Source organism: Orussus abietinus, unplaced genomic scaffold (genome assembly GCF_000612105.2).
Source record: "Orussus abietinus isolate OABI.00-Male unplaced genomic scaffold, Oabi_2.0 scaffold9, whole genome shotgun sequence".
Classification (NCBI taxonomy): domain Eukaryota; kingdom Metazoa; phylum Arthropoda; class Insecta; order Hymenoptera; family Orussidae; genus Orussus; species Orussus abietinus.
In genome coordinates this window covers 702,191-723,046 of record NW_019396004.1, presented here as the reverse complement: position 1 = coordinate 723,046, position 20,856 = coordinate 702,191, and the positions used below count along the sequence as shown (strand labels likewise).

Sequence of the window (20,856 nt, the reverse complement as noted above, 5' to 3'; positions counted from 1 at the left end):
CCCTCTCCTGGACAAGGCCCGTCACAGTCCCGTCCATTTTCCTAAATCTGGGGGAAATTTCAGGGGAGGGCGAGGAACCCCTCGTAATTTCGATGTTTCGTTGCCCCGTCGACGGTGCAGCTAGTCGGTGCCCTACGTGCCGTTATTGGATGCACCGAGCGAGTGCATTACCCAGGGGCGGGCTCCGAGTGCTATACGGGAAAAATATAGTTGCGTTTATACCGCGTTTCGACCGGTATAACCCGACTCGCCGGATTAAACGCAAGCTCGGCGATATTTCGGCCCTTCCGCCGCCGCGGGATTATCGTTGCAATCAGGGGAGGGAAGTGCACCGAGCCGGCGGCGGAAGTAGTTTCGCCGTGTAATTTTCTGGTTAATAGTTTCCCCTGATCGGGGGCACCCCCGACACCCGGGGGCACCGATACCGTATCCAACGAATACCGCGTCGGGGTGGAAATCGAGAGTAACGAGCTTTTCCCGACCTCGGCGACCGACCTCGATGCAGCTTGCACTTCCTTGGGGCACCCTCCAAGGATACCCGTCTCCGTGCCGGATCTCGCGTTGATGTTCAGTGGGTTTTAACTGGGTTAACGAGCTTACGTCGGGTTTAATCGGCCCAAGAGGGGTCGACCGTCATTTTGAGCGATCGATGGCGATCCGAAAGGAGAGAACGACGCCCACGTTCTTCGTTCTTTGAATTTCATGGTCTCCAGGACCTCCGGTCCCGATTGGTCCCCCTGAATGGGGCGGAAGGATGGTTCCTAATTTTCTCCGATTTTTTCCATACGTCATTTCGAAAACGGTCCGGGGAGGTGCCACGGCCCCTCGCTCTCCACACCCCAGGGAACTCGCTTTCGACATCGGCAAGATGGCCGACCCCGGGCCGCCAGAATCCGTAGCATCTGCCGCGTCTCCTGTTACCCAATCCTGTGGGCCCGGCTAAGGTGATTTCGGTATAGCGGCCATTATGCCCTCGCGGTTACGACGTCACGCACCGTTCCACAAAGGCGAGTTCCTTCCCGCGGCGACGCTCGCGCAATCGGCGTTAACGCGTCCCTTAAAACCGGCCTTTAAGCCGAGAGGCTTTCCCTCTTGCTCCATCGTACGAGTCGTTCCTCGTCCTCGATTTACCTTACTGCAGAATTTAAAAATATACACCGGAAAAACCACTAGATCCCCAATCGTTTCCCGATTTTGTTCATCGCGATAACCCTTTACCCAAGTACTGGCTCAGCGCGGCAAGTCGTTCCAGGATCGCGTAATCGCTGACCACCCTCTCCCTCTGGAACACCGACTAGGCCCATCGGAAAGGACGTAAAAACGATAAAAATTGCCCCGGTGCAGCGGGGCACCTTAACGGCCGCGATAAAGTGGAAAAACGATATCTAACGGCTTACCGCGGGTGGTACCTCCGCGAGGGAACCCGCGGATACATCGGGTGTCCTGTAGATCCTGAATATTCAGCGGCCTCGCCAGGACTCCCTCTAAGGTCGCTTCGGAATTCTCAGGAAGCGATCCCCGGGTCACTCTTGAGAGTTTGGGAAACCATCTCGAGGGCGACCCGAAGTTTCCCAAGTAATTCCTCAATCTCGTCCTGCCGAAAGTCGCGGCTCGCTCCTCGCCGCCGAGGGCGCCGAAGAGGTCCTCGTTAGTTCCCCGTTTTCCCCGGTGAAATTCCCGAGGACTCGTAAACCGGCGCGCTCTTTGACACCCGCGGCTCGTAAAGATTAAAAAGAGAGGAGGCCCACGCGAATGCGAGTCCTGGGGATCGACGACCGCCCCTCGTTTAACGTATCGCGCGCCGGAGAGGCTCGTATTTCATGGCCCTGCTACACGGAACGGGCCTCGACGATTGTTTCCACGGGGCTCGCCGGTTCCCCGCCTTCGAAATTTCAATGTGAAAATCTCTGCAGAGGGCCGCCATTCGTTAATCTCGACAGACCTTGGAATCGCGCTATAAAGAGTGGACCCTTTTCTCCCCCGGACAGTTTTTCGTCATCCGAGATGAAGAACTCCATCGTTTTCGCGATTTTCATGATTTTCGCGATTTTCAGGATTTTTGTCAACTCGTTTAGGCAGTGATGGACCGAATCGCGACTCCCACCCCAGCGAATCGCTAAAAACGACGATTAAAGGCGACCGATTAATTTAAACCGTTTAATCAAAAGGCTCCTCCCGGAAATCTTCCTCCTCTCGGCCGTTTCCGCCGATTACGACACTTCCCCGTATCGAGAGTGCGTCTCTTTTCTTCCTACCCTCCTGGAAACTTCCGCCATTAAACTCCCGTCGCCTTCGTCTCCGTGCTTCTTCTTAGCCTCGACTTTTCCTTCTTCAGCGCTTCCGTCCCCGAGTTTCCATCCGTCGAGATGAGATATTCGAGGAAACGCCCCGTAAAGATTCGTTCCGGCGATTGCAGTTTCGTCCGTAATCCGTTTACACGGCAGAATAAAGGGCGCTTTCGTAAGCACGGACCGAAGTTGTTCCTCCTAGGACGTGTAATTTCACCCGGCGGTACTTTGGATTAGATTAGGTTAGCTCGAGTTAGATTAAATCGAGAAGGGTATTTAATCCGCGGGGCTAAAAACGAGGGTTTCCTAGATCGGTTTCCAAAGGGATCGTCAAAACGAAACCAGGACCATCAGGAGTTCGTCCTGCGAGAAGGCGCGACTGGCCGGCATGGTCCTTAATCTCGCAGGACACTCCACAGGAAGTACAGAGATCGTAACGGCGAAATCGAGGCAGGATCCAAGCCAGGATCCGAGAATCCTGTCGTTTGGTTACCATACCGCCGAGACTAATGCCTCGGAACCCTGCAGGATCTTCGGCACTCCCGCGGGATCATCCGATAGTGCTAATGGAATTTCCTCGGCACCTCCTAGATCCTGACCCGGTTTATCGTGGGTAAGTTAACCGACGGTCTTGGGAGTTAACTTCCCGTTCCCGAACGACGCGATTAACTGGCCACCGAGGCGAGGAGTTAAGAAATAAGAGCCCATAAAAAAAAATACCACATAACCACCCTTCCGACAAAGTCGCGTTTCCGAGTTTCGAAGATTCCCGAAGGAAAGGACCCTTAAGCCTCTTCTGGCCGAGCGGGAGGATAAACGGCGAGAAAAGGGAGAAGAAGGAGAAAGAGAGAGGCACCGCGAGATCGCCGTTAAATCTAGACATAAATCTGGGCCCCCTTTTAATTCCAAGCCTAGAAAAACAAGGGCCCCTCGCTCCCTGACGTATAATTTATCCGAGGAGGCCCTTCTCATCGTTCCTCGGGCGTTCCTTCGTCCTGGCAGGGCCGTCGTCGTCGATTTAATGGCCCCGCGGAAGACGGGCCCCTCGCGCGCCTCGCAGCGGCCGGATCGCAAAAGAAAGGGAGAAAACGGGCAAAAGGAACGCATTAGCCTCGCCGAGGCCCGATATTCCGTCGCGGACGTAACTGTAACCGTAACAGCGGTCACGGGCCACCTCCACTTCCGGCCCCTCCTTCGGGGCCCACCGCGGCGGTCGGTGACTTCGGGCCCAAAGAACCGCTTTACGGCCCTTTCCGGGGTTTCCTCGGGTCCCAAAGAAATTTCGCCATCCAGATGCCGGATGACATTGGACGACATCGGACGATCCCGGATAGGGCCCAGGAAAAGGGCCCGATGGACCCAGCCCTCCCAGGACGATGGCCACGGATGCTATTCTCCACTGACAATGAATCGTGGAGAATTTCCATGGGAACGTGAAAAATAAATACTTCTGCGGATTTCGTCGGAATGGGCCCCTCGACGCTTCGCCCGAAGGCAACGATCGGGGCCCAACAAGGCCCTCGCGAATGGCACATGACGCGAGCGGTGCCCGATTCCTCGAAACCACTCTTGCTTTCCTTCTCCTACGTTTTATCGACGTCCTCCTCCCCCCCAGGAGTCCCTCTTCTCCAGAAGTCGCGTGCACTCCCTGGGCCTCTCTTCTCCTCTCCGTCGAGGGCCCGTCCGAGAGAGGAGCGGCCAAATGGCGGCGGAAAAAAAGTTACAAGTCCACGCGAGATGTCTGGCTCTTCCGCGGGCCTGCAGCGAGTGCATCGGCCTCTCGTGCATCGGGCCCCCGCGACCCCCCCATCCGCCCTTTCGATATGCGCGAATTCTCTAAGATTAGCCACGAAGTGGCGAAAGGTCGGTCGGGAAAAATCGAAATCCATCGCGAGTCGAGATTTAGTCCATATTCGAGAGGAAAAATTGCAGCGGTTCGTCGGCAAGGTGGCTCGGGCCCTCCCTGGCATCGATCCAAAATGGCCGCCGTTCTCGCCCCGCACCTGCAACGCAGACCGCGTTTCCATAGCTCGCCGCAACAATGGTTCACGGCGTTATTGTATATTAACGTGGCTTCATTATTCCCTTCTTTCCCTCCGTCGATCGGTCGGACCTCCGGGCCTGGATTTTATATATTTTATAAATTATTAATTAATGGCTCCTCCGTATATTTGTATATTTAATTCAGGTGGTCGTGCACCCAATTTTGGGAGGTGCGTCATTAACTCGAGATTGGAGTCAAAGGGCTCGCGTTGAAATCTCGCGGAATATTCCGCTCCCGGAATCCTGACCGCAGAACCTTGACGGGACGGACCGGAAGAGCGGTTTCCGCGATTTTCCCCAAAAATCCTGGTGAGCTATTCCGGGTAAGTGGGAGCAGCTCCCGTAGGATAACGACGGGATCTCGGTCCAGGGATGAAGGCTGGATGCTGAGTCCGCACGTCCGGGCCGCCCATGAAGCGACAGGACTTGCGGTCCTGCGGGGCGGAATGCGAGAAAGGAGCGCGGCAATTCCGCCGCGGAAACCGCGGCAAGTCGCGACCGGGACGTCCGGGATTTCCATAACAGAAGGGAAACCGTGATTTGCCGGGACCAGGACCGCGAGAGTCTAATTTCCCGGATTTTCAGAAAATCCTCGCGTCATCATCCCCTAGGCGGAAATTACGCGGGCAAATTCCGCTCTCCTGGAGATCCTCGTCGGGGGGTTCCCGGGGGATAACTCCGGGCGATCGCGGCGGACTTTCGAGCCGTCCTTTTCCCCCAGAGAACCTCCTCGCCGGCAAACTTTCAAGCTCCCCGGAAGTTCTTAATTTGGAGGAGGGCTCGCGTATCGATTCGCGGCGCCGCGCCCTCGGGACGCTCCGGGATCCCTAGGGAGTCGAGTCCTCCCGGATCCTTCGGCGGATTTCCAGCTTCCTTCGGGAGCCACTTCAAAACTGGCCTAGTCGCGTTTCCGAGATTCTGCCGGTGGAAACCCAGTTTATCCCGAGGCAGGCTTTTACCGAGGATGCGAAGCCGTGCCAGAGATCCTTCGGGAAGCCACCTGTTCCCGGATTAACCGCGATTTCGCGGATTAACCCCACCCCGGCGAAACTCGATGCATATTCCATGCGCGACCTAGGACAACCCCGAAAATTGGTCCCACCGACGCGCCTAAATTCCTGGAAAATTTCCCGGTTCCCGGAATCGATCATCCCCCAAAATCCTGGAAATGGACTCTAGGAGACTCCGAGGATCATCTCCGGTATCGAGGTCGGGCAGCGATTTTTAACCCAGGCTCCACTCTGCCGAGATCGGTCTAAATTTTCGATTCTCCCAGCCCCTGTCCACGAATACAAGGTCTCAAGTTTTTTCCCCGGGTGCATTCGATGCACTATACTCTGGATCCAGAGGCTGATCCCGTCTGGCGCCCTCGCGGAAATCCCCGAAAATTCTGGAGTAATGGAGGAACCTTGTAGCCGCGCGCCGGCGCCGATCGCCTCGACAAACTTTTTCGCTCGTGTCTCTTCATCCCCCTTTATCCCCGGATAAACCCGTGCCTTCCTCCCCCGGGGGACGCCTTGTTCAATTTGCGATACTGCCGCGTCGAACTTGCCACTCGAAACCGGCGAGATATTCCCTAGCCTGATCCTGACTGACTGGCACCCCCATCAACACCATAGTTCCTCCCCAAAAAAAAATCCTCCCCGGTCCCTATTGTCTATACATTTTTTTTTCAGCACAGATCTGGATAAATAAACAATTTCCCAGGTTCGGGAACGCTGGAAAATCGTTCGCTGGAAGATTCCTGAATTTTCAAGTCGTATGACCCCGTGTCGCGTTTCCTTCCCTGGTCACCCTGTCTCCGCTAAGTATAAATTCACGTTTCTATACTTTTCCAGCAATATCCACGTCGATAGATGCAAATGCATCCGCAGAGGCGTCGGACACACGAGTGGCCTGTTGCACATGCACCCTCGCGCGATGGCTCGTGCACCCGGAGGAGCATCCTGGGGAGTGCACTCCAGGAATTGAACGCGCAATTAAATGACACTCGGTACGCGGGGTGCGGGACTAAATAGTCGCGGTTCTAAATTAATTAGTCGAATTAAGTGCCGGCAGCGACCGGCGGACCGAGGACGAGAGCTCTCCTTGCTGCAAACGGCTGACTACCTCCCTCGACACAAAGAGTCCTGCCAGGAGAAATCCGGTCGTCCTTTTTTCGGGGACCCGGGAGTAAACCGCGGTTTTATACAGCCCTTACTGCGGCGCTACTTGCGAGGCTCTCGGCTTTATCGCCGCTTTTAGGGTGTACGACTTTTATCGGCGCCCCTTCCGAATGAAATATTCCTCCGGGGCACCGGTACCACTGGCGACGTCGAAACGACCCTCTCTTCCGCGTCCTGGGAGCTCCGCACGACGTGCGGGAATTTTCCTCTGAGAAATCGAGGACGACGGAAGGAATTCCGAGGGGTTGTTCCTGAAAATGGCGATAATCGCGGTACCGACAAATAGGAATAATCGGGGAAGAACCCGAGGGGCTTCTTGACCCGAAACCCTGGGGGATGTCCTAAGCGATATCAAATGCCCATTAAAGGATTAAGGAAGATAAAAACTCACGTCTTGGGCGGAGAGGACGAGGGTGGTGGGCTCCTGTCTGCAGGCGACGTCCATCCCTTGTCGACTTCCCAGGGACTCCGTCGTGACGTCTCTGAGACGCACCTTCGGGAACCAGAACCGTCCTCCCCCGATGTTCCGTCTGTTCCGATATTTCCTCCAGGCGTGCCTGGAATGCAAGGCGCAGCTTCTATTAGAACTCTCCTTGAAGTTCCTATTCCGCGTTCCCCGCCTTTCCAGCTTTCCGGGGGAAGAAGAAAGGGTGAAAATAAAAGCGGGACCAGGGGGATCAATGGACCAATGGAGCCAATGGGACCAGCAAGACCAACTAGACCGACATCGTCGACATCGGCATGTGCCGGTAATTAGCACCGCGCTAATTCCGTTTACACCGTCCGGACTAAGCGCTCGGGGTGGTCCAGTTCGCTGCCAGCCGACCCTGTTTCATTTCAACAAAAGTCAATATTTCAGCTGGCCGCAATTATAGACTGCAGGCACCCTTGGACCTCCATGAGCCATCGGCAAGGACCTCTGCGTGGCAAAAACAGCGACCACCTTCAAGATAAATTCAAGCTCGAAAATTGCCATCGCGAAACCCCCAAAAACGTTGGCAGCTCCCTTCGAGCCCAACTTTGGCCCATCCCGGTCGCCGCTCTCGTAATTTCCTCCCTAAAAGCTCACTTTTCCCACTTTGTCCGCCTCTCGGTTGCACTCCAAGTGGCTGCACTTTAAACGCACTCGCAGCCAGATGCCACCCCCGCGCGTTAAATTCCGGTCTCATTAACGGCGCTGTAATCCCGCCAACGGGCTGACGTCCCGGTCCTGGGTCCCGGATGGCAGGGACTCGGGATTTATTGCTTCCATTCGAGGAGCCACTAAACATTCCACCTCGCTCCGTCTTTTCCGACCCCTGGAAACGCCACCTTCCCGGTGACGGGATCCGGGATCAGCGACGAGCTCCGTTCTAGATGGTCTCGAAATGGCCCTTGCGTCTCAAGCCGAGCTGGTACCTCGAGGGAAAAAAAAAAAAAATACGGAAGGGAGGTTTTCTCTCACCTAATCGCAAAGGCGATCCCCAGGGCGACCATCAGCGGCAGCAGCGTCCAGATGCACGCCAGGACCACCGTCCTCATGTCGGAGAAAGCGGCCAGGATGCCTGGAAAATTACCGGAATTAATTTTAAGAGCCACCTCCGGAGCCTGGAAATTGCATGAAAAATTTTATTTTCAGGAGAGAGTATCCAAGGATCGGGAAAAAATGTCACGAGAGAGATTTCAGGTCATGGCTGACTCCTGACACCGGGCAACTCCTTTTGCACTTGTGCAGCGCAACGCGCTGAGCCCCTTCGCCTCGCCTTTCGCCGAGGCGATCCGGTTACCCGGTGGCAGGGGCGTAAAGTAGAATCGTTGATCGAAAAGTATTATCAGGACGTTATCGGAGAATGAGAATCTCCCTGGGAAGCGCGGGGGAAAAACATGGCGGCGTGGAAACCCTGGAAACCCCGTCAGGTCACTCGGCCGTTGACAGGTGAACGTCATAACGAAACGTCGCAGCTGTCAACGCGGCTGTCAACTCCCCCAGCTGGGGCTTAAATTTATATCATCCCCGAGAGTTACGACGCGGCCGAAACGCCCAAGTTTCCCCGGTAGTTTTCCGAAAATGCCCCGATGCCCGACACGTGCATACCTGCGACTTCGCCCGCTGCACCGCCGAGAGGCTGTGTCAGCTGGGCGGACTCTATTCCGGATTTGATAACCTCTGGGACCGAGTCCCTGGCACGATGATGTCCATTTAAATGGGCCAACGGGGGTGGGGGTTCGCCGGGACATTTTCGCCGTAAAGTCCGAAATGGCGGTCTCCAAATTTGGGGCTCGCGTTTCGGAGCGCCGGACGATACGGGGAATGAAAAGTCGAGGATCCATCTTCCCGGAGTCCTCGAAACCTTCCCCAACTTATTATCCCGGTCTGCCTGGTCGCAGTCAAAGCTAACGCAATTTACATGCCAAGTTTACGGCGTTAGTCGTCATAAAAGTGGCGGCCCGGCCATAAAGCGGCGCTCGCGGAGTCGTGAAAAATCGCGCGCGTTTCTCTCGGGCCGATGCGTGCATCCAAGGAAACGCCGGAAGTTTCCGCAAGCCGCGCCTCGAGGAAATAAGTTCGAGCTTCCTGGGGAAACTTTGGGGTAAAACTTGGCCCCCGAGTCGCTTTTGACCACCCCTCCCCGAAGGGGGGCCCGAAGAAACGGGAAACGTCTTCCGAGACACGGCGGGCCCGCAAAATGGAGTTCCCGAATGAGAAACTTATCCCGCTGGCGGGAAACTCCCGGAAAGGAGGAAGCGCGCCTGCGGATTCCGGACGCGGAGGTCCTGCCCCCCAATTTCCTGGCGATGCCTTCCGGCGCAAAACTTGTCAAATGGAAATTCCATCGGCTTCGGGAATTGATCGTGGATAAATAGAAATCCTCATTCTCGTTTCAAAGCGAGGATCAGAACTCGTGGGATTTAAATTAAAGCGCAGGAAAAGCTCCCGAGGATGCCGAAGAGAGTCCCGAAACACCCTGAACAGTTGTGGAGATTGAAAAGGGAATTAGGAGCCACCGAAAGCTCGCCCGAAAGGACTGCGAAGTGGATGACGAAAATACGGAAGGAGCAGGAACGCACAACAATTTTATGCGTTTCCAATACTACCTCGTAACGTATCCCGGAATATACGCCCGTGTTGCGAATAAACTTTACTCCGCATGCGGAAAAACTCGATTAAGCCCATCCGTCAGACACGGAGGAGAGCTGGCGATAAAAACCGCGAAAAGTGAGAAAATCGAGAAAACTTCCATGAATTGGCATCCTCCATCATCGTTTCCTTTTCCACTTTCCCATCGAATTTCCTGGACTGGAATATAATTTTTTAACACCCCACGAACACCGTAAATCCCAAAAACGGGAGCACTTCAGGGCAGTTCCCAAATTTCGCTCCGACACGGGTCCAGGTTAGACCTAGGACCATAATAAAAATCCCTAGTGATGCCGATTGACAAAATATACACTAATAAAAAATACCCCAATATAATAAAGTGATCAATTGATCCGAGGATTCGCTGACGAGATGAATCGGAGGTGCAAGGAAGGATGCGAGAACGGATGGACGGAGGAGAAGCTGTGGTTGCTGGTGCATCTCTACAGGATGCACCCCTGTCTGTGGAAAAAGGACAATCCTTCCTATCTGGACGACGCGATGAGGCGATCGGCGTACAAGGACATCCACGACAGGATCCGCATCCCGGGTATCAGTCTGGTCGAGGTGATGCTGAAGATCCGCGAGATGCGCAGGATGTACATCCAGGAGCTGAAGAGGGTCCTTAGGGCGCAGGATGTAGGATCCTACCACGAACCTCGACTCGGTTGGTTCTGCGAAATTCACGACTTCCTGTACCCCCAATTGGATTTCCACGAGGCCGAGGAGTTGCGAGGTGAAGTTTCGCCCAAGTCCTGGGCCAGGACCTCGAGACTGATAAGACGCGTTTCAGGGGAAGGGATGCAGGAGTCCTGCGAAGATGGATTATGCCGAGAGGAAGCGAAGCCTACCACGAGTGCAAGGACCCGTGACAGACACCCGAAGAGGATAATCCTGGATGATGACCCCCGATCATGGCGGAGGTCCAAAACTGGCTGGTCCTTCGACCCCAGTCCCAAGGACTCCAGGAGCCATCCTCCGACTCGGAGATGCGTCACCAGCCTGCCAAATTGCCCGGCCAAAATGGCAGAATCCACGATCCCCTCCTGGACCTCGTCCAGCAATAACCAGCTCCTCCAGAATTTCCAAAAAACGCAGAGAACTCTTCGGAAGGACCCGATAGATCAACGTCTGCTCGCACCTCCCTCCGAGGACGAACTATCCTACGAAATCCGGAAGACTATCGACGACCTGGTGAAATTTTCGCACCATTCAACCAACATTTGATATTAATAATATTAATTTAACAGCACCCGAGTTTCGAGTCCTGTCGCACCGGCCTGACCTATTGCATCGTCAGCGACACGTCCTGCACCTCCCAGGACATGGAGAACGATCGATTCGATCTTTTTGCCGTGAACGTGGCACGTCAGCTGAAGAAGATGGGCGCGAATTCCGCCAGGAAGGCGCAAGTGGAGATCCAAAGGATCTTGAAAACGCTCATGCCCCAGGAATCGCTGAACACGACATCTCTCTTCAAGGTATCCTTCCACGGTCTTGAGATGCAATAGTCCCTACAACCAGGATCCCCCAATTTTTTTTTTTTTTCTTTATCAGCAAACGAAGTGCGTGCGATCAGCGTCCAGGATTCATGCAGATCGGCCCCAGGACCTCATGAGACCCGACCTCTGCAGGAGGGTCAATGGGTCCTCACAAAGGAGACCTCGCTGATAGTAGGAAAGCAGAGTTTCCGAATGCCAAAGGACCTCCAGGTAGTAACCGAGCGGAGCACTGCAGTCGTCTCGTAAATATCGATGCACTCCTGCATCCAGGTTACACACTTGGTGCTCGACGTTTACGGTTCCTCGAGCGGAAGGTGTCACCCCGTTCCACCATCCCATATCTGTCTTCGCCCTGGCTGGCAAGAATTCCCCCTTCCTATGTGAAAGGCATTCCACCGTTGCACAGGGAACTAGGGAATTTTTCCACCTCCCTAGGGACCACCTACCCCATCGAAACCTACAATTCGACCATGGGATGACACCTTGAAGGGAAACGTTTCACCGTTTAGCGCAAAATGGCCCGAGGGCGTTCAGGCTTGGCAGGAGCCTTGCAGACACCCGGTCTAAGGACAAAGGCCAAGATGGAGGATATTGGAATCCCGTTGGAGGCTGCATCGTCCTCACGGATCAAAGGTCGACCGGCAGGGAAGGTAAGATGGCTTATCCGGCGTGCGATGCCACCCATCCAGATAGAGGGTGAGGGGAATCCGATTTAGCTCGCGGTTGCCGAGAGTAGCAAGGACCTGGTACCACGTACCGCGCCGTTCTCCAAGGCGTGGAGGATTTAGAAATTGAGAAAAAATAAAACAAATTCCTCGAAAATTTCGTTGACATGAATTTTTCCCCCTTAGTAAATTTTCTTCCCCCAGAAAATTTCTTTCCCACGCAACGAGGCAAAATTTAGGGAAATCAGAGCTTCACTCACTGTAATCGAACTCCTCGTGTTCGCCCAGATACCCGGTGGCATTGTAGACGTGATGGTGATGGTCAGGCCTGGGAGTGCTGGTGGCCGGAGGTCCTGGCAATGCCGAAGAGGATCCTGTCGGGATGCTGGCAGTGCCCCTAATCGCCGCAGCGACCGTGGGCACCATCGGAGCCTCCATTTCTGAGAGATGGACTTCGGGGTCCCTGCTCGAGTTCCCAACAAATTGGACCATCGAGGTTGGGGAACCCTCCAGGGTGGGCCTGGACTCATGGACCCCCTGCGAGTGTTCTAGGATTTTCCCGGATCACCCTGAAGTCGAGACGGACCCAGGTCGGGGAGGGATCCTCGGCTCCTTTCTGAAGATCCTGGCGATCACTTCCATCTGCCCGGTCCCGCTGGAAGGACCAATCTCCAGGACCCCGAAGAGCACGGCTCCCTCTTCTCCCGAGTGCGATTCGACATCGAGAAGCTGCAACACCCAAAGGACCAAATTGAACCTCCGAAGGACGACTCCACCGACGTCGAACGGGCTGAAAATTAATTCGTTGCCGATCGATCTCCGGATATGTCCTAGCAGACCTCCTAGATCCTCCCAAACGTGCCTAATTACTAATTATGGATCACTCGAGTCGGCCTCGACATGTTCTCGGACAGATTTCGGCGCACCCCCGCACGGCTCTTCCGCCAGGACGTCCCCCGTAATTACACTCAGTAGTTAGTCCTCCCGGTATGGTTGACAATTAGCTCGGCTCGAAATCATTATTCATAAGCCCGGCACCCCGTGTGCGCACCTCGTTAACGCCGACCTGCAGCGGACCGAAGAATTAACGAGAGGCGCCAAATTCAACGCTGGCCACCCCAATTGCGATGCAACGAAAAAATCACCAGGAACGCCTTCCAACCCGTAGTAGAAAAAAAAAAAAGGGAAAAGAAATTCACGTCGCACTTTCAAAGAGTCGTTTCCACCCCTATCGAGCACAGGTGACAGGGGAGAGCCACTGCAGAAAATGTGCCCGACTTCACCCCGATGCATCCTGCAATTACGACTTGCATACTGCAATTTACCGCATTTAGCCCAGAGGGAGGTCGTCGCACTTCCGTAGCGAATGTCCTCATCGGAGCATCCCGACGCCGGCTTGAAAGGGAACTCGCGCCTTTTCTAGCGTCTCCGCCGACCTCGTTAAGGTCGATCTTACGGGAACGTTTCTCCTAACGAAGAGCGAGGATGTCCTCCAAAGATAAGAAAAAAAAAGAAAAAAAAATCCCCCACGCACCCCTTTTCTTTTACCTTCCTCGAAACGGTGAGAAAATTTCAGGACGAGTCTTAATCCTTGGATTTACATCGATCTTCCTTTGATTTCCTCGAATTTTCCCCCAGGACAATAACGCTGATTTACGGGGAGTCGCCGAGAGGACGTAGCAACCGAGAAGACGCCCCTTGGGGGATGCATTTATTATCGTTCTTTCTGTTCCTTCCTCCGGGGGGTGCGTCTCGGAAAAACAGGAGATGGAAGCTGTAACGAATACCGCTTCCTTCGGCAAACTTTCCCGGCCATGTCGGCGACGTCGGGTAAAGCGGTAATGTAATATACCGCCCTCGCAATGGCGGCACGAGTATTTCCCGCGATATTTCCGAGAGCTTGCGTCGGGGCGGAGCCGACCTCTCGGCGGGTCTCAAAAAGCTCGGATGGGATGCACACGAATACCGAGGCGCGCTTGTACGCGTCCAAGTAAATATATTGTATATAATATTCCGCCGTTCCTTCAAGTGGCCGAAAAAAGAGACCGATGCCGGGGAATCTCGTCGAAAGCTCTCGCGGGAGACCCCCGAAATTGCGAAAAACCACCCCAGAGGTGGTGCACCCAGCGGATCCGAAATGCACCTCGCGGCAGGCTTTCCGGAATTGCATTACGCGATTAAACGCGTAAACTCCTCGAGCCGGAACAATTTACATGCAATCTGGACCGCCATTGTGCGGCCGAAACGGCATTAAGCCGCGCCGGGAGGAACTAACCGAGCGGTAATTAGTCAATTTTTCGACCCTAGTGGCGCAATTGAGAGCTAAAAAAAGGGAGTAGGAACGTAATTCCGCCTCCCCCGGGGATGTTTAACCGCGTTGCGTCTCGCGGCAATTGCCGCATCGATCGGGCCCAAAGCCCGGAGGGATCTTCGACTAAGAAGCGAAATAATTTCCGGCTCGCAACGGATGCTGTCAGCGGACAATGAATTACCGCCACGGCAAGTGCCGAGCCTTTGGCAGGACTTAACCGCGATCGTAAAGCCTTTAATGAGAGTTTAAATTGCGCCCGTCCTCGTCGATCCGAGATTACACGGGGCATTGAATTACGCGCCCCCTCCCGCGGCCCGGTCGCGCGATTAAAAACGATTGTTCGCGGCAAAATTGGTCGACGGCCTCGTTTCGAAAATCCACCCGAGCCGTCCGGGACGCGTCCGGAGCTGTTGCGCACCCTCCGCGAGGAAACGCGTTCATTATGCGACCAATTCACGACCCCCGGGTGAAGGGGTCGCGTCGTGGACCCGACCATTTATCGACGTCGCGTCCGCACCTCCAGGCTATTCAGCGGGTTAACACTGATAAGGGAACAAGAAAATCCGCCCCGACGACGTCCTTATCGCCGCACCATCCAGCCGACGGAAAATTCGGAAAATGCCCCCTTCCCTCGATTTTCACGGATGCATCGACCTTGGCAACCTAAAGGAACCTAAACTAATCGCTGTCCAAAATTGTGCAGGTCAGTTCCCTCGAGGTAGAACGCGTTCTTTAATCGATGAGCAAGTGGACAACAGAGGACCCGTAATCGCCAGGGGGATATTCCTCCCGGCGAGGGTGCCGATCGAGGTGCGCCGTAATTTGGGAAGTTTTGGCTCGTACACCGGCCACGTTCCCCGTGACAACGGCACTCGGACACTCTGGAAGTCTTCCCCTTTGTGGAGGTCCCGCTCCCGGCTCTCCCGCTCGATCAAAGGGATTACGGATTAGGTTATGCCGCGCTCCGTTCGTGGCTCCTCGTGTCAGGGGGAAACGTGTGACTGGTCCGTTAATCGGATCTAACGGAATCCGTATATACATCCCCGGATATATACGCTTCCTTGATACGGCGTTGTCCCCTGTATCTGTCCAAAGAGGGGTGTGACACCCCCGCGACATCGAGGCTGGACGTCGCACAGTCGTCCCGTGAAATCGGGGCTCGAGTTTTCCGTTTCACGTGTCACGTTTGGTCGTTTGAATTTTAATAAGGGGGAAAGTCAGCCCCCGTTCCCGGGAAACGCGGAAAAAGGTCCCACCGGGCAGAACGTCCACCTCGTTACGGAATTCGACTCGCCTTTCCGCGTGCACCCCGTCCCGGTTTCCTTCTCATTTTCCCTCCCCATACTTTTCATTTCCCACCTTCCTCGCCACTCCTTCGGGACTTCGGACAAATCCCCGGTAGGCGAATGCCCTGAATTTCCAGGAATTCCCGGAATTAGCGGGAATTTCTCCGGGCGCTTTCGCGCCTCCCGCTCGCGATTTTTCGCGATTTTTCTCAGCCCCGCGGAAAGACACTCCGGACTGAAAACCGAGAGAAATGCCGGAAAGGAAGCTCGGGACGTGCCGGAAAAGCCTTCGACCTCATGAAAATCTCAGGGCCGGGAATGGCTAAGGTGGATCGATGTCACGTATTCTCCCTCTCTCTCCCTCTCCCTCTTTCTCCGCTCTCGCGCTTACTCGCGCGAGCAAACGTCCCCTGGCGATTTTCCCTCGCGCTTTGTCGGCCCGCTCTCGCCGGGAAACTTTTCCGGCGCGACACGGAAACCCTCCCCCGTATCTCGGTGAATGATAAATGCCGCCAAGGGCGGAGGCGCGATATTCCGAAAGTCAGCTGGCGGGAAATTCGTCGCGTCCTTTTCTGGCGCCGGTCGTCCTTTTCGCAATCGCCAGAAGAGGAGTGGCTGGTTTTCCTGGTTTTCCTCCCGCCACCCCCCTCGATGGCCGAGAGGGTTGTCGAACGACTAAGTGTTTACCGGACTGGGACGTCCCGGGGGGAGGAGGGGGCACAATATCTGGAGGAAAATTCCTAGGGGTTGGTGCGCGCCAGTCGGCCCGAGGAATCCTCGCTATTTCGCGTTATTACGTTATTTCGCCCCCGTTTTACCGAGGCGTCTTTATCGAAGAAGAGAAAAAAAAGAAAAGAGAGAGAATTCCACCAGCTGTCGTCTGTATTATCGAAGACAACCGATCGATCGGATCGCCGTTTTCTTCTCGAAATTCAGGGCCGAGGAAAATTCCAAAGGGGGATCGGCGATCGAGTCGTTATTGTCTCTCTGCCGGTCGCAAAACCGAAGAGTCGGTAAACGATTTATCGACGTCGACAACGATTGCGTCGATAGATGGACAGGGTAGTTCGACGCGGGACGATCGCAGGGTATTGCGGGGGTGGGCGATGGTCGCGAATCGAGGAGAATATAACTCAAAAATCAAATCTCGAGGACGGGAGCGAAGTGCATTTCCTGGGGGCGAATGGGACGAATGTAGAACGCGAAGAGCGATGAAACATCCCGCGGAAAAATCCCTGGAATGGAAAGGAGAGAAAAAAAGAAGGAGAAGTAACGCCACATCGTGGACGAGGATCAAGGAGTTCCTCGATGAGGCGATATTTCGAAGGAGGGAGGGAAAGGAATCACTAATGGTCGATGATTTCCTGAGGGATGCTCCTCGATTGCCTAGGAAAACCTCCCAAGTTTCCTCGTAAATCTCGGCCGAGCTTGTCGGGAAGAATTCGGATAGTTTCGATTACGAACAGTCGAAAGGAGGCTGGTTATTTACCGAGAGGTGGAAGTATAAGGGGTGAGAACATTCCTAGGGGGAGATCGAGGTCAGACTGTAAATCATTCCTAGAGGCCGATAGAGAGGGTCCTGGCTTGCTGAAAAATACCTCGAGCCAGGAGCTGCTCCTCTAGGGGAAGCCAGACATTCCGGGAGGTGGGAACTGCATCGTCCTGGCAATCCTTTTAACCACCCGATTGAAGGGAACCGTTCGCCTGCAAATGCAATTTTATTCGCCCCCGTAGACGTGACCTTGCGTCATGGAAACTAACCTAAACTAACCTAAACTAACCTAAACTAAACTGAACTAACCCAATTCCAAGAAGGAAGTAGTTTTTCCGACTTCCAAGGGAAAAACGGGAACGTTCCGAGTTCTTAGCGGGAAACTTGGGAGGACTCTCCTATACCCAAGGGAGGGTCCATGGTCGAGATGGAAGGATCATCCCCTGGGAAAGAAGAGCGCCGCAAAGAGTCCTCCCCGGGTGGAACTCGAGAGGAGTCAGTTTCATCTTCGAGCAAACCGAGGAGTTAGGGAAAAATTGCGCGGCTCGTTAAAACGAGCTCGACGGGCTCGATCAGGCTCGTCGGATCCGGCGAAATGGCCGCCCGCGTTAACGGGGAATCCACGGCGTAACGAGACCGCCCCTCGGTAGACCGAGCTTAATTACGGCGAACAAAACGAGTCGATGTATAAACCGTCGCATACGCGGCCATATTTCACGGAATTCAAGTGACGGTCGAGAAACACCGACCTCGGGCCGTTTTCCTGCATCAATTGTTTCCACCTTCGCTCCGCGTCGACCCTTTCGCGTCGCGACGCCCACCCAGGATATGATACACCAGGAAATTAATTCGAGGGATATCAGCGGAACTTTCGCGACGATAACGAAAAGATAGACGGAGGGAATCGAAGGATATTTCCCCTGGCGAAGGACCGAAGTTCTCCGATGGCGAGCCCCCTCCTCGAGCGCGGAACTTCTCGTCCTGGATGGGAACTTTCGGGGGGAAACTTTTGTTCCCCGGCAGCGGATGAATTATTTATGAAAAGTTTGACGTCCCGCGACGGATGTAAATCGCGGCCGGCCACTTTGCGGGGCTCTCGCTTGAAATTCAGGGAGAGAGCCTCCGGGAGGGCCGCGCCGGATCCGCCGCTCGGAGCGGCCAATCGACTCTTCGCGGAAGATTCGACGTCCCCGAGTGGAGGAAAGACAAAGGGCGAGAGGAAATGGGAACGGAGTGTACGGGGACGACAAAGTCCTAGACTCGTCCCGGTCGTAACGAGCCGACGTAAAATCGTTAAAACTCGTCAAAGCGAGCCCTCGAGCGTCACGTTCGACGAATAATTTGCGCGCCCGACGGGACGAGCGACGAAAAAATCTCCGGCTATGATTCCGACAAGTGACGTGTCCTCGAACCTGGACCTGGAATTAGGATTAACGACGCGGCCAGAGGATATTTCGCTTTTCCACCCCCAAGCCCCCGAAAACCGCGATCTACGGATTTCCGGTATAGATCCCGCAAACCCGAGCACGTGCATCCATCTCGTCCAGGACGAAAAAAGGCGGAATTCCGCGATTCCCACAACGGGATCCCGACCGTTCCAAAAGGACTCGAAGTGGATTCGAGTAATTGGGAGCTCGGACTCGTAATCCCTTTCGTCCTTTCGATTCGTCCTGATTCTGAGCTCCCATGGCGACGTGTTATCCCATGCCCATGGGGACCTAGACTCCGAGATTTAGTAATTAATCCCTCCCCCTCCAAGGACCTTCCTCAAGGAGTCAGCCTACGGAAGACCTCCGGATCGCCGATCTCGGCCCAGGGTCCGAATAATCATTTATTAATCGGCCGGGAAATTATTAATAATCCCCCAGGAGGACCACTTAGGTCAGGGTTGGTCCGCGACCTCGGGTTTTCAGCCAATTTGGAAAGCCGGCTCGGTAACGACCGGTAATTCGGTTTTACGAGGGGAACGCGCTTTTACGAGTTCCCAAGGCGGAAGGTAGAGCCGTCGGACCTCCTAATGGAAACTCGATAACCTTTCGATCGCGACTATCGACTTGCCACCCCCAAGTCGGGACATCGAGGGCTCCCGAGTAGCCACTCGACTCGATGGAGAGCATCCGTTGCGATTTATATAAAAAAAAAAAAAAGAGAAAGAAGAAAACGACTTCCCGGCAGTCCATCATCGCGGAAGCGGAAGGTCCGACTTCCGACCCGATCGAGGACTCGCCCCTTATCACTGGCTTATCACGAGAGGAGTAAAACGAGCCGACGATGGCTCGATCCGGCTCGTTTTCCTCGACCCCCCTTCGGCAATACCTCCGACGCGAGCGCGACTCGAGGGGAAAAACGAAAGTCGGGGGTGAAATGAGTAGGAAAAAAAAAAAGTGAAAACGGGGAGAATTATTTCCCACCCCCGCGAATACCGAGCGAGAAGCTCGCGACGTCCCGGAAGCGCGAAAAACGAGGTGCAGGAACCCGAAGGGAAGGAACTTCCGATTTCCTGGAAATTCTCGGCATTTCCCTGGATTCCCAGGGAATTCGCCCTCCCCCGACCCCCAGGGAAGGTCGATCCAGGCTCGGCCTCGATCCGCATCCTGCAGAAAAATGGAAACACCGGAGGAAACGACTTTTCCTGATAATCCGGGCCACCTCCGAAGACCGATCTCCATTCCACGGAATTATTCCTCCGGTTCTATGGGGCTCCTTAAAGGGGTGGAAAAGTGCAATCGAGTTATCCAGGAGTCGCGTCGGGTTTAATGGCTCGGAATTTTCCCAAGTTTTCCGCCCGCCTTTGCGAATTAACGAAAGGCTCTCCTCTCCCTCTACCCCGGTGTACAGGACTCAGGGGTAATTCGCTGAGTGCGCCATTCAGCCCCGGCTCAATTTTCAATTCGCGGCAAGTTCCATTAGAGTTCGGCCAGTCCTGCCATCGAAACCGGAAACCATTGAGTCGCGTTTTCTCGCCGGTGGTATTGAGCCGCGTATCAACTGGCCGTCGATATCCGACGCCGATCGCACGTAAAGCGACCCTCTGGTCGCCCCGAGAGGTACCCACGTTTCGAGAAATATCGCAGATCCAATGATCAAGAATTTGAAAAATCCACAAAAAGAAATATAAATTCCCCGACGTGCCTAATATCGATTATTAAATGATTAACCAACGAGACGGTCCTTGGATCCTCGCATCGTCGTCCTTCTTTCAGGAGACAATTTCAAGCGACCCTTAAAAAAAAAAAAATAAATAATGGCGCTCTAAAAAGCTATCCAGGATGCAAGAATGCAATTGTGCAACCGCATTCGCGGAGTCAGGAGGCGCACTTCTCGCGGAGGCGTCGTCTCCATAATTTACCCCAGTCCTGCCGTTGAGTACCCAGGTCCTGCAGGATCCGACCAGGTCCTCCGACCAACAATGCCCGACACCGCGAGATCCGCGACTTCCGGCATTGTGGGGACGCATTGTGCAGGGTTGCCCGTCGAGGCGACACTTCCCGTATCCACGTGCACTCCCCTTGTTAGAAGTCACTCGGCCCGATAACGGCGATCGGGAGGACTTTGAGGACCGGCTCCCTGGGGAGAGGAACGACCGAACGGCCAGAGTTCGCCAGGACGTTCACCCTCGACCCGTTCGCCCCCCTTCATGGACGCGATCCAACGACCCGGGGCCAAAGAAAGTCCTCTTCGATTCCAAGACCATCATTCCCTCTCCGAGAAAATTAACCCCTTACGCCAGAAGCAATAAAATAATACGACAAATAAAAATCCCGGCATGGATCGCGCGCCAAAATTTGAATAATCGCGGGCAATCAAACACTAGGGGAAACTATCAAGAAATTCGGCTTATATTTTTCTTTAAATAAATTTTTTTCATTTTCAAGGGAGAATGGGAATTCTTTTCATATGGAGGGTCGAAGATGGACCTCTTGGTCTCTCTGGCTAAATCATCCCACGGGAGAGGTAAAGGGCCTCCCTCAAATCGGGGAAAACGA

At 54.4% G+C, this 20,856-nt stretch overlaps 1 protein-coding gene across 1 annotated transcript in view; it reads right to left on the bottom strand.

The window, feature by feature from the left end:
• Positions 1–8,017, bottom strand: part of LOC105700755 — a 29,984-nt gene extending 21,967 nt beyond the window's left edge. Inside the window, exons 1-2 of the mRNA XM_023434333.1 lie at positions 7,941–8,017; positions 6,888–7,053 (exon numbers count right to left, since the gene is read on the bottom strand). Coding sequence (XP_023290101.1) covers positions 6,888–7,053; positions 7,941–8,017 — 243 coding nt within the window. The remainder of the gene's footprint in view (positions 1–6,887; positions 7,054–7,940) is intronic.
• Positions 8,018–20,856: the final 12,839 nt, after the last annotated feature.